Below are 14,024 nucleotides of genomic sequence, written 5' to 3' on the forward strand. Positions count from 1 at the left end.
TCCAGCAGTGGGGAAGAAGCGTCTATTGCCTCCAGTGGCTTCTTCCTAACTGAGCAGCTGGGCCGGCCTGTTATAGTTCCCCTTCCTGTCCCGCCACTCTGCTTCTGGCGTGCGGGGCGTGGCCCTCCTGGCTCCTCCCACCAGGCGGCTTGCGGCGGTCCCTCTGCGTCTGCCTCTGAGGGGGGCCATGCTGCCTCGCTACAACCCCCAACACCTCCAGTTCAGGAGACTGAACCTTCCCCCCCACCCCATCACACTCCTCTTTGCTGATGCTCCAGTTCTCCAGCCCTCCCAGGCCCTGATCCCTACCAGTGGGCTTCAGAGCAGCAGACCAAGCTCAGTGACCCGGGAGCAGGCTGGTGCCAAGGGAGAGAGAGCGAGGTGGAGTGGATAGTGCAGTGGACGGAGTCAGCAGACCCGCTGTCTCACCCTGGGACCAGCACTCCCCTCTTTGTGCCTTACCTTTGCCCTCTGTAAAAGGGGGATAATATTTACCACCCTCACCAAGAACCTGGCAATCTATGGATGGAAAGAGCCAGGGGTTATTTAAATGCCCCCGAGCCAGCTCATCCCGAAGCCGGTCCACAGGGCATCCTATATTCTACTGGGTACACTCCCCTGTCTCTGGCTATTTATTAATTGATGGCCGGTATCTCTAGTCATCACATGCCAAAATAGCAAGAACCTAAACACTACATAAAGCAAGTGGGGGATGGGGGGGGGGGGGACAGGCATTCTGGGGGGGTCGTACATCACAGCCAGTTGTCTCAGGGGGATGGTAGAGGGATTGGCAGCCAGCAGGGGACTCAGCTGGGACTGCTCCTCATTGAGGGGGTGTCAGGGGATAGTTGGGAGGATTAAGGGGGCTCAGAAGGGTGTGAGTGGAGCTTTGACAGAGGTGCAGGCAGGTCGGGCAGCCCAGAGGAGGGAATGGGGAGAGTGTCCTTGAACGGGAGAGGGCGGACAGGCGAGCTCTGAGGCACTTTACCTAGGAGCCTCTGCCATAATGTGGGTCCACAACCCCCCTCCTTTGTTAACCCTTCTTTCCTGCCACCCTCCCTCCCCATTCTGTTTAACCCCACCCTGCCCTTTCCTTCCCAGCGCACCCAGCCCTACTGTATTTCCTGTGGTGGAAACCGTTGCATCGGCCAAGTGCCTGAACCCTGGGCCAACATCGGCCCAAGGAAAAGCCACCAAGAAATCACTTCCAACCTTCACCCCCATACGCCTAAGGGGTAACAGCTTTCCCCCCCCCCCCACCCCTTCCCCAACAGATACCTGCCAGCCAGACTCTGTTATTAAGTAAATAAAAATCTCAGCACACTTTTCTCAAGAGGGGACGCTTTGGCTTTCAGGCCCAAACCCTTCCCCCGGTTATGGGTCTTGCAGGAGACTTGCATAATTCCAGCTCAGAGCAGGTCCTGGGGAATCCTTTCCCTTACCTCTCAGGGATGGGTGCATGGTCCACAGGGAGCAGCCCCCTGCAGGATTCCCTCTTTTATAAAGCCCTGGTGCTCTCCCATAAGCCCCCACTGGCCCGCAGGTAATTAGCCAAGGTGCACTGGCCCCTGCTTCCTCCTTAAGGGCCAGTCTCCCTGTGCCACCTTCTTTACCCACCACAAAATTACGAGAGTGAGCACAAACCCAATTCCCCCTCCCCCCCCGCCCCGCCAGGCTGCCTTTGAGGTAAATAGAAACCCACCTCACCGCATGGTCTCTTCCCCGAGAAGGGACAGGAACTGTGAAAATGGGACTGAAATGGCAGCACTGGGAGGCTTTTGATGTCTGTTTTATTTGTGGTGCAATAATTATCCCAGCCCTGAGGAAACTCAGCTATGGAATGTCAGTGTGCCAGACAGCGGGCAACACAGGCTGGAGGGGACGTTAGCAAAACTTCCCCCATCCCCAGCTAACATACAGTTCTCTGCGTGCTGTGTACAAACAAACAGTAGCAGAAACCGGGCCCAGGAGGCAGCCCTCCCAGTTCTCCCCAGGGGAGATGAAAGCATGGCCCACGCATTACAGAGGCAGCCCCAGGAAGTCGTGGGATGCAAGACAGACTTTCAGCTCCATACACATGCAAGTCTCTCTTCTATAAGGGAATACCGGAGCTCTGTCAAGCAAAGAGGTCTGTCTTTATACCAGAGTAGGGCCATTGTGTCCCACTAGAGGACAGTGGTAAACGAACACCCAAGCCAGTAGATTGTGTGAGTCCCCCTAGAGCTTCCCCCGAGGTCATCATTCGTTCTTGAGCTCACACCAAGAGCATCTAGGGTCTCCAGCCAACAATCCATGCCTGAATCCATCCAGAGCCATCAAAAGGTGGCATCCAGATTTGGGCCGACACACCTGAGAAGCCGAAGGGGCAGCTCCGTGAGCCCAGCCAGCCAAGGGCACTGCCATACGGAGTGCAAGCAAGTCCAGCATTCCTCCAGCAGAGGGCAGCACTGCAGTCCCTGAAGTCACTACATGGCAGTATCTCATGAAAAGTTTAAAAACATTTAAATAGTTCCCCTAAAAAATGGGATCCTCTTGGACCACGATCTTTCATCTTTGGCCTGTTCTCAGCCTTTGGTAGGTCCAGTCTAGGAGAGTGTTGAACAATAAGATTTCACTCAAACTGGCCTTGGTAACACAGGGCTTCACCATTTAACCACACACTGAAGGCCTTTCTTTCTTTCTTTCTTGGTTGTCTTCATTCTCTTGACCCTGCCCCAAAGGCAGAAGCAGGATGATATTTTGGGGCCTCCGTGGTCTCCGGAGTCAGTCCATCTCCAGCTATAACAAGCCACTCCCGTCCCTCCCTTTCTGGAGCTGGGGATCAGCTGAGAGGAGAAACATCCCCAGTCCCTTCATGGGGAGAGATGGGGTCGGAAGGTGCGTGGACGGATCATCATGGTGACTTTCTTCAGGGAGTAGTAATCAGTGTCTTTCCAGGTGTACCACACAATGCCGTCTGGCCCCAGGATTTTGCGGTTTTTTATGGAGTACCTGCCCCCCTGTGACAGAGAGAAGGAGAACGTGAGGCTTAGGGGACACTCAGAAGTGGCAGAAGAGTCATTTGAAACCAGAACCTCCAATGCCCTAGGGAGTGCAGCTGAGGGACCCCTGCAGCTTCAGCCATGGAGGAATTGCTGATCTTTCCTAGTACTACCAGTGCATCCAGCACTATACGAACATTCCCTGGCATCTGGAATCATCTCCCACCAGACGTTGAAGGCCTGGCAATTGGCATGAAAGGTTGTACAACCTGGATTGTTTTCACTGGATGATAATTTATTTACAGGCTCAGTGATGAAAACACTCAGGCACAAAATCTACAAGAACAGAATTCAGCCGGGTTTTCCCTCCCTTCCAGCGGGCACAGGCCCATCTACACAAGAGAAAGGATGAGGTTGCCTGGAAGCAGAAGACAGTTCTATTTTCTACTATGTCTGTAGGACCAAAAAAAAATAATAAGTTAAAGAATTAGAGTTAGCTTGAGTTAGGTTAAAGAAATATGCACATGTGTTGTAACAAAAGGCCCTGACTAGCACGTAGAAGGAAGGCCTTAAAAATAATGAATTATAAGGCCAAAAGAAATGAAGTAGGGAGGATGAATCGTTCAAAGAATAGCTGATGAAATAAGGAGAAATGCCTAAGAAGAAGACCGCTGATGGACGGGGTGACAGCAGATGGTTTTCAATAAGACAAAGAGAATGTCTCTTCAAAGGAGTCAACAGAGACCACCCCACCCCACACACCAGTGATATTTCCTATGTGAACCCAGGTGTAATGAAAGAAGGGGGACGGACAGCTCAGTGGTTTGAGCATTGGCCTGCTAAACCCAGGGTTGTGAGTTCAATCCTTGAGGGGGCCATTTAGGGATCTGGGCCAAAAACTGGGGATTGGTCCTGCTTTGAGCAGGGGGTTGGACTAGATGACCTCCTGAGGTCCCTTCCAACCCTGAGATTCTATGAGCTGCTGGGCAGCTGGGAGGGGAAGTGCTAAGGAGAAAAGACTTTGGGAAAAAGAAGGTTGAAAATATGACCTGGATTAAGATGAACTGTCTCAGGCTGTTTTTAGCTGAAGTCAGTAATTGGCAACGACATCATGTTTTTGTCAAAGGGTATAAAAAGTAAACACTTAAAGGGTTCTTTGCTAATTCCTGCCTGACCACGTTGGAGCCGACCAACATGGGTCTAAGCACCGCTGGGTTTAGCCCGTTTGTAAGTATCTTGATCAAATACTTATAAATGTTTTGTTACTTTTTGGATGTCGTAAATTGCTTATTAGTAAGGCTACGATTTTGTCACGGAGGTCACAGAATCCATGACTTCCAGAGATCTCCATGACTTCAGCCCTCAGCGGCTCGGAGCTGCAGGGTCCTCCCGCTGCCCGCCATGGCTCAGAACTCAGGGGGCCCCCTTGCCTGGCTGCCCCACAGCTCCCAGCTGCCGCAGGCAGCAGAGGGGTGGGGGTGGGGACATCCGGCAGCTCCCCATTTTGTCACGCATATTTTTAGTAACAGTCATGGACAGGTCATGGGCTTCCGTGAATTTTTCTTTACTGCCCGTGACCTGTCCTTGACTTTTACTAAAAATATGCGTGACAAAATCTTAGCCTTTCTTATTAGTTAGGCATGTTTAGAGCAATTGTACACGGTACCATTGTACCATTTGGCCTTGGGATTTAATAAAGGAATGTATGGTTAAATTTGCGGTTGGTGGTTTCTCATATTCATATTAATAACTTCAAATATTATTAATAATTCCAACAATGTCTTTCCAGGAAATCAGGGTATCTCAAAGCAATGAGGGAGAGCCCTGTAGCCGGGTGGTTGGGCAGGCAAAGAGGAGCTGCTGTTATATGATGAACAACAGCTTCCATGCAGCCTCACCCACGAATCAGCAATGCCTATGTCCTTTCGTGGCCACCGTACCTTGTAGTACACGCCATTGAGGTTGGAGAAGAAGCACTGATGATACCACCAGCCTCCGTGGGAGATCTCGGCACAGATGTTCCCCGTGTCGGGCGTGCTGAAACTCCTCTTGTTGTGGTACCAGGCAAACGAATCCTCCACTGTCCCACTGAAGCCTTCCACATGCAGGCGGTAATAGTTTGCCTCATCCTCAATGCTGCAAACAAGAGGAAACGGGCTGGATTGTCTCCTGGGGTTTCTACATCTCCTTTCCAAGCTGGGCATTGCAAGCTTTATTCGTGCAGCGCATCCATCTGCATCCAGTTATCTAGGCTGGACATGCTCAGTGTAACTGCATCTTGCCAGTTCAGGGCTCAACCCCCTCTCTCTCCCTTCGGGAATATGTGATCCCTCCCCGCCCCAACCCCCTGCATCCCCATCCCTCTCACTGCATCCCTCCCTGTCCCACCCCCTGCACCCCCATCCCCCCCATCACTGTATCCGTCCCCATCCCAAACCCCTACACCTCCATCCCCCTCACCGCATCCCTCCCCGTCCCCTGCATTCCCATCCCCCTGTCACTGCATCCCTCCCCGACCCACCCCCCCGCATCCCCATCCCTTCCCCCTCATCCCTCCCCATCTCACCCCCCTGCATCCCCATCCCCCTGTCACTGCATCCCTCACTGACCCACCCCCCACACATCCATCCCCCTCACCGCATCCCTCCTCCATCCCATCCTGTCCTGCCTCCCACACCTACCCATCCCATCCCTGTACCCCTTACAGCGCTCTCCCACCCATCCTCTCCACCTCCCAGAGCCGGCACCCCCATGTCCCCCACCCCCCACAGCCCTGCACCCCATTCACCTCCATACACTGCTGTACTCCCATTATGTCCCTATACACCCCTGTGTCCCCCACATCCTCATGCACCTGTAGCCTTCTGCCTCCCACTGCATCCCCATCCACCCCACATACCCCCCACATCCCCTCCTCTCTCCTTCACTGCCCCCTCTCACCCCCACCCTGCTCTCTTCCTTGGCCTCTTTCCCTCCCCATCCTCTCTCCTCCACCCCCACCCCCAACCCCCCCAACTTTTCCCCTCCAGCCCACCCTCCTCCCTTCCCGGCTGGGTGATTTAGGCAGCCCCTGGGAAAGTGTATGAAAAAGTGTCTCTGTCGGCAAGTGTGTGCGTGCATGCATTGTATGTGTGTAAGAGACTGTGTGTCTGTATGTAGGGAGGTGTGTGTATACCTGTGTGAATAAAATTTGCAGCCTAACTCTTTGACTTTCATTCCTTTTGCTGGCTTACTCACAAAAAAAATGGATGACATAAAATATGTGCGTATTCATTTCATAACAAGTGTTCAGAAGAGGAGGGAACTCCCAAAGCAATGTATTATTTCTGAAAAAGCAAATGTTGTTGACTAGTAATTGCAGAAGAGCCGATGTATCAGACATTTCTTCCCACCTTTGTCTAGCAACATTATAAACACTTTGTTGCAGACTCTCGCTTTTTATGTGTGTGTCCAGCACCTCCCAGCCTGGAGCCCTGATCTTAGTTGGGGTCTCCAGGCACTAAACAACCATTGTAAAATATTACATAATGCGGAAGTGCATATGTTAGTGCATGCTAGAAGTGTACACATGAATACACGTGTGTATCTGCATGTTGGTGTGGGAGTCAGTTTCTACAGATTTATTTATACAGATATCTGGACAGGTGCATTTCTGTGGCTGTGCTCTGTGGATTTGTGTTTGGGCTTCAGGAGTGGGCCTTTAATGGACCCAGGGCAGCGGTGATAAGGTGTGGTCCTAATTCCACACACAAAATTACAGTAACTTTAGTGAACAAAAGCCATGGAGCTGAATACGAAAAATGGGACAAGGGGAGGGAAAGAATCGTGAAAACCTTGGTGAAATGCCATTTTTTTTTTAAATGGCCCTTTTTGACTATTTTGCGGCCAGCTCTAGCGCCCTGTAACAAATAAACCCTGAACTACCGCTCAGAACAAGAAATACGTCTGTTTGGGCCTTGCAGTGAAAATGAGCATGTGAGAGAGGGTGGGGGACAGCAAGCGACGGGGGGTGGGGCCTTGGGAAGGGGCGGGGCAGGGCCTCAGGGAAGGGGGCAGTGGGCGGGGCAAGGGTGTTTGGTTTTCTGGAATTAGAAAGTTGGCAACCCTACCCATTAAGGTCAAATGGAAGTCTTTCCAATGACTCCAATAGACTTTGGATCAGCTCCATGCACCAGGGATTGGTGGACCTGCAGACTGAAAAGCAGGAGCTGCCATGGCTGCAGGGCATAAATTAACCCCCAGGGTGATGTCTGCACGGCACTCAAGAGGTGTGATTTCCAGCTTCGGCGGGCTTACACACACTAGCTCTGCTTGAGCGAGGATCTATCACAGGGCAGCCGTGGCGAGTGGGGCCAGCTACCCGAATACAAGCCTATCGGACCTCCTAGACACGCACGCAGCCAGCTGGCCCTCCTGAACCCACACTGCTATTTTCAGGTGCTGGGCCAAGCAGAGCTAGCCGCGTATGTCTGCGAATCACATCTCCCCACTGCAATGGAGGCACCCCCTGGCGAGGGTCAGGCGGAAACTTCCCCTCTGGGCCAGTTACTCCATACTTGTCCACTAGGAGGATTCTTGTCCCTTCCTGGAATGCGTCTGGGGCTGGTCACTATTGGAAACAGGACATCAGCATGGATGGCCCTGGTTTGATCCACTATGGCAACTGCTGTGTTTCAACAGTATGTCCCTAAACCAAAACAACACACATCTGACCAGGAAGTGAGGCCTTACCCTCCACGGCACTTGTTATGGGAATCAAGCAAATAGACCAGGAACTAACCATAACTTGGGGCCAATCCCACAAGCCTTCTGGGCCCAAAACTTCCACCGATTCCAGTGGGATTTCCATGCGCTAAGGCCTTGCAGGAGACGGCCCTTTGCCTGCAGCAGGAACCCAGGGAAGGGCACCGTGCCCTCCTACCTGAAGAGCTGGTAGAAGGCGTGCTTGTGCTTGTTATTCCAGTCTTCCAAATCAATGCGTAGCGAGTAGTCCCCTTGGTTCGTCATCTTGTGAATGTTCTCGTTACCCAGCCAGAACTCTCTGTTTAAATCCCCAAAGCCGTCTTTGTACTCGGTCCACGTCCGGGTGAAGTTGACCGAGCCGTCCTGCCGCCGCTGGATGACGGTCCAACCTCCACCTGCCAAGGGGAGAGAGGTGACGCTGATTTGAGTCTCCCATTAGCATCATTAGTGAGGAACCCAGCATCATCCTGAGCCAAAACCTTGACTCAGCTCCGCCTTGTACTGACATTGGCCAACTGGCCTGCTTGCAGAGATGTCTTCAACTAACTTTGCCCCTCTTCATCCCTTGCCCCACCCCCCCAGCCCCCAGAGGAAAGCTGATCTGCTGGCTCTGCAGTGGAGATAACCCTGCGATGTGTATCCGTGGAGAAGTTTATAGATCACAGAGACTGAGTCTGATCTGTCCTACACCACTGCTGACAGCAACACAGTTACTCCTCATTTACGCGTGCATACCTGAGGGCAGAATCAAGCTGGTAAATTTAAAAAAAGACGCCGTTTAGGCATGAAATAGGCTGGAGATTCCAGCGTGTTGGTATTATTATGTATTGGTTCCACAGCACCACAGATGTGCATGTAGCCAAAACCAGACTGCGTGAAGCATGTGTCTCTTCTAGAGGACCTCAGTGAGGCAGCCATGCAATCACTGCAGATTAACGGCGGGGTCTCTGATGGCTACCAATGGCGTCCTTTCTGCTTGCCTCCGAGTCACTAATTGGTGAGACTGTGCTGTCTAGGACAGATATAGCTAGCAAGTGCAGGTTTTCTTGGAGATACTGTAATGGGTCACAAACTGAATACGAGTAACAATGTGATGCAGTTGTGAAAAAGGCTAATATCCTTCTGGGGTGTATTAACAGGAGTGGCATACGTAAGCAGGGCCGGATTAACTCTCCTGTGGGCCCGGGTTAGGGTTAGGGTTAGGGTTAGGATTAGATTCTGTGGTGCTCCTGTATACAAGTCTTTTTCCTCATTTAAAACAAAATGATCACAATTGTGGCATCGAGGCTATTAACGCTATACTAAACTTGCCTTTTAAAAAACATAAAGCCATTTTGTGGTTACATTTCAGTCTTAAAACATGTAGAATATAGTTAAGTTAATTCAAAATAACCCACTTCTTACCTTAGAATCACTATTATATTAGTTTCTTTCTGGGAGGGAGTTTGGGTGCAGGACGGGGCTCCAGGCTGGGGCAGAGTGTCGGGGTACAGGAGAGGGTGAGGGATCTGGGAGGGAGTTTGGGTGCAGGGGGCGGATTCTGACCTGGGGCAGGGGGTTGGGGCGCAGGAGCAGGTGCGAGGTGCAGGCTCCGGCCGGGAGATGCTTACCACAGGCAGCTCCCGGCTGGCGGCACAGTAGGGCTCAGGCAGGCTGCCTGCCTGCATGCCGTGGCCCCACGCCGCTCCCGGAAGCGGCCGGCTGCTGGCACGTCTCTGCGCGCTCCTGTGGGGAAGGGCACAGCGTGTCTCCGTGCGCTGCCCGCGCCCGCAAGTACTGCCCCCGCAGCTCCCATTGGCCAGGAACTGGGGATGGTGCTGGGGTCAGTGGCAGCACACGGAGCCGCCTCCATCCTCCTCCAGGGGCTGCAGAGACGTGCCAGCAGCCGGCCGCTTCCGGGAGCGGTGTGGGGCCAAAGCATGCAGGCAGCCTGCCTGAGCCCTGCTGTGCCAGGCCCCCCCTTAGCCCAGGGCCCTGGACTGCAGCCCCTAAAGCCCCTGCATTAATCCGGCCTGTTTAGTCTTGAGAAAAGAAGATGGGGGGGCGGACCTGGGAACAGTCTTTAAATACAAGAAGGTATGTTATAAAGAGGCTTGTGATTAGCTGTTCTCCATGCCCACTAAATGCAGGACAAGAAGGAATGGGCTGAATCTGCAGCAAGGGAGATTAAGGTTCGATATTAGGAAAAACTTTCTAACTATAGAGATATTTAAGCCCTGGAACAGGCTTCCCAGGGAGGTTGTGGGATCCCCATCACTGAAGTTTTTTTAAAAGCAGGTTGGACAAATCCCTGGCAGGGATGGTCTAGGTTTACTTGGTCCCTCTGCCCTGCACAGGGAACTGGATTTGATGACCTCTCAAGGTCCCTTCCAGCCCTACATTTCTATGATTCTCAGTTTATGACTGGTTTATGGATCATTGTGGGCATGCAACTCCATAGGCGAAGGGTTACCACAGCTCCGCCCGGGACTGAAAACAGTGGGGAGCGATTACTGCCGTCTCGGAGATTCTATGCAGCTCCAGAGAAATATTCTCCTGGGGTGGTTTGCATATACTGGTTTAGGGCAGTCCCAGCGGAGAGGTCATGGGCAAAGAAAGAAATTGAGATATAAAGGCTGAGTTTGGGGAGATTTGGGGTCTTCCTTTTGATTCAACAAGCAGACAGATCTTGGGCTTTAGGGGAACCCCAACCCTTGCTGAAAGATTGGAAAGTCTTTGGCCTACTAGGGCCCTATAAGTCTGATGGGTGAGTCCTGGTGGATGAGTCCCTAGTACGTGTGCAGGGAATTTTATTGTTTTAGGTGTTTTTTCTGTATGCTTTTCTGTCCTTAAAATAAATGTACTCTTCTGCAAGGAAGAACTGTGTGCCCGCTGGTAAAAACACTGCCATTGTCCTCCAAGAGAAAGCAATGCACAGGGGCTGACCCTGAGGCAGTCTGGCTTGCTGGGGATATGCCAGTGTATAGAATAATAGAATCACAGACTCACTGAAGTGTAGGACTGGAAGGGACCTCAATAGGTCATCTAGTCCAGTCCCCTGCACTCAAGCAGGACGAAGTAATAACTAGATCATTCTGACAGGTGCAGCCTTAAAACCCTGGTCAGGAGGAAGAGGGATGCAGGTTTCTGCCCAAGAAAGATGATGCCTGGGAGCCTGAAACCATATGTGTGTGCCCTTGAGGGACCACGGACAGGAAATACAGGTGCAGTTAACCTGAAAGTGTAACACTGTCCTTCCCCCGTTTAACCAAGGCTCTAGGCTCCAAGAGCACAAACACCATGAGGTCTTCCAGCACGGGATGCACCAAGATGGAGAATGCATCCTTACTTGAATAGGTCCTGGGGGCTAGAAGCACTAGCTCCACCACCGCAGCTCAATGAGACACTTCAACTGGGGTTCCTATAGCTGGTCTTCCAGAGCTCCAGTAGGTGAGACTATCTCTACAAGGAAGCTGGTGCCTAGGTACTAGGGTGCAGTGTGCTCTAGGCACATATCCAGAGTACACAGAAGTCTGACGTTGTGCCTTGGGCCCTGCCTGACCCTTGTGAGAAAAGACATTCAGGCATGTGGTCACTTCTTACTATACCTTCCGTGTCCATTTCACACAGCACTTCTATTGGCATCCCACCGACAGAGGGCATAATGCTGTAGACCCCAGACCTCCGGATCCCATTGTAGTAAATGGAAGCACAGTCTATTGGGCAGTTCTTTGCGTGCTTCACGTCTAAGACAGGAAACAGAGAGACACAGTTTAACATTTCACTCAAAGAAGGGAGGACTTGTTTGGCTGAGTTTAGAACTCAAACACAAACTTTTGAGTTCCAGATTAGATCAGAGATTAAGACTTTTGAGGTATGAGCTCCATTTACTCTGGCAAAATTTAAGTTCTGGGATTCCGCATGGACTGAGGGGTAGTTCATTGGCTTTTATTTCATTTTATTTTATCCCTCGGGCCATCCTAAAATGGGAGCAAGACTGATTTTCACAGACAAACCTCCATCCATTGCACAGAGCACAGGGGAATAGAGTTTGAACCAGAGCCCTATATCCACACGCAACCACAATTTCAGGACTTCTGGAATCAAATCTCGATGCTAACCAGAATTGTGTGGCTAGGACCTGTCTCTGAGCTGGAAGTGGAAATCCCTGAGCTTGAGCAGATTGGATTCACAGCTGATTCTGGATATAAAATTCACAGCTCAGGCCCATCTCGACGAGACCTCCATGCAGTTGTTAGAATGACACGTTCTTTGTTTTTAAATTAAAGCTTCTTTGCCGTTTAAGTTAAGGTGGAAATGGCAAGAGTTTTGCTTAGCTCAAAGTTCTGCTGGGCTCTTCCCTTCCAACACTGGGACAGAATGATCTAGTCCTGTTTCCATTCTCCAAAGGATGGCCAGTGCTGGATGCTTCAGAGAAAGGTGTCAAACCTCCCATAATGCACCTTACATTACTAGGCTTTGATACTCTTAGCTTAAAGATGTATGGACAAGTGGCCAAACCCTAGCATCCTTAGTCACACCTCTGGGGCGGCAGAAGCTTCCTAACAGTAGGGGGACCACTGGCGCCCAACCATGGCCCCACCGCCCCCGTGCCAACCCTTCCCCCTGAGGCCCCAATGTTGCACCGTCCTTCCCCCAAGGCCCCTCCCGCATACCACCCCTCATACAGAAACCCCACCCTCACACTGCCCCTTCCTCCAAGGCCCTGCCCTCGCACCAACCCTTCCCCCTCAAGGCGCTGTCCCCTCCCACCTGTCGCTTGTCCTTACAGATGGTAAAAAGTGGGAGGGCCATGGCCCCCTAGGCCCCCCTATTCTGGCACCCCTGCCTGCCGCTAGGGGGTTGGGACACAAGATGTGTCAGAGCCTGTGTCTACACTCCAGTGTTGACATACCCAAGGAGGGTTTGCCTGGGGAAAGACTGAGTGAAAGCTGAGGAAGATCACCAGTGAGAACACAAATTCTCTGACGAGCTTTGCAGAGAAAGGCGGAGGGAACAGGGGACGAATGAGAGAGATAAACTTCCTCCTACCCACGCTACACCAGCCCCAACCCCAGCTGACCCTAATACCAAACCAGAAGCATGGCCAAGTTTGTGGGATTGAGAGGGTTATAAAGAGAGAATTGCCTTTTTTTTTTCCCATGAGGGAAGAGCGAGGGATGAGGTCACAACTCTGGCAGCCAATGAAAGTACATTGGGAAAGGAGGAATGGGCGTTGCAACATTCCAAGCCACCAGTCAGAGTGCCCGTTTGCTTTGAGGTCTCCCATTGGCTGTGGGAAGTGGGGACGGAATGGAGAAGCACCCAATCAAGGCCACTCTTTGGGGTCTGGTCTCAGAGTTCCATTGGACTATTTCCGGCCAGCTGATCCGGCAGCGCTGCTAAAGGGAACCCTGTGAGAATACCATGCAAGGAAATCTCACAGGGGAGACACTCTGGGGCTATTGGGTCTAGTTTCTGCTGCCTAGTGAGGGTATTACCACCAGCACCAGTTCTCCTTTTTCCAGCCGGCCATTTACTCTTCCAAAGAGAAATTATTTATGTGTACCTGGTGGCCAGAGGAACTGGAGCCAAGCTATCATGGTATCTAAGGCTGAGAGAGCTGGCTTCATTTAAAACAAGGATGATGGAAAACAATTAGACTGGTTGGCTCATAGGCTCAGTAACCAACTAACGTGCCTTTCCTCCCAACGCCACTGGCTCAAATCGGATTCAGGTTGGTAGGTGAATGGCATTAACAAATCAGGCCTGTTGATCAGCGTGTGTAGAAGGAGGCATTGGGCTCAGCTGGCTTCTTACTGGATAAGTATCCACATCTCAAAGCACCGTCACGTGTCCTTTTCAGTCTTACGACGGAGGCCAAGAAGTGAACGGCCGAGAAACCAGACCAGCGTGCCCGTCTGACTTCTCAAGCTGAGCGCTCCAGGTCGGGGCAGTGGCGAGAAGCTGGTGGAGATGTTTTAATCACAGCAGCTTTTTGGTGAAAAATGGGTTTTTGACCAAAAGGAGCATTTTTAGTTTTGGTTGAAATTTTCCTCTTTTTCTAAAAAAACAAAACCAGAAACCAAAACCCTTTTGGTAAAAGATCTTCAGTTCTTGGTAACAGAAAAAACCAACACCTCAGGTTTTGCTTAAAAAAAGAATTGGGGGGTTGGTTTTCAAAAATTGTACCAAAAATGATTTTTTTTAACCAAAAACTTTCATTTTCTCAATGAAAAAAAACAGGAAAATTTCAAGAAGAGAGAGAAAAATTTTCCATGAAAATGAATTGACCTTTTTGGGTCAGCTCTACTTGTGGTA

At 51.3% G+C, this 14,024-nt stretch overlaps 1 protein-coding gene across 1 annotated transcript in view; it reads right to left on the bottom strand.

Moving 5' to 3' along the window:
* Nucleotides 1–2,852: 2,852 nt before the first annotated feature.
* LOC141984142 (fibrinogen-like protein 1) overlaps nucleotides 2,853–14,024 on the bottom strand; it is a 35,512-nt gene continuing 24,340 nt past the window's right edge. The window contains exons 4-7 of the mRNA XM_074947086.1: nucleotides 11,312–11,449; nucleotides 7,903–8,119; nucleotides 4,922–5,117; nucleotides 2,853–2,999 (exon numbers count right to left, since the gene is read on the bottom strand). Of these exons, the coding sequence (XP_074803187.1) occupies nucleotides 2,853–2,999; nucleotides 4,922–5,117; nucleotides 7,903–8,119; nucleotides 11,312–11,449 (698 nt within the window). The remainder of the gene's footprint in view (nucleotides 3,000–4,921; nucleotides 5,118–7,902; nucleotides 8,120–11,311; nucleotides 11,450–14,024) is intronic.

This window comes from Natator depressus, chromosome 3 (genome assembly GCF_965152275.1).
Source record: "Natator depressus isolate rNatDep1 chromosome 3, rNatDep2.hap1, whole genome shotgun sequence".
NCBI lineage: Eukaryota > Metazoa > Chordata > Testudines > Cheloniidae > Natator > Natator depressus.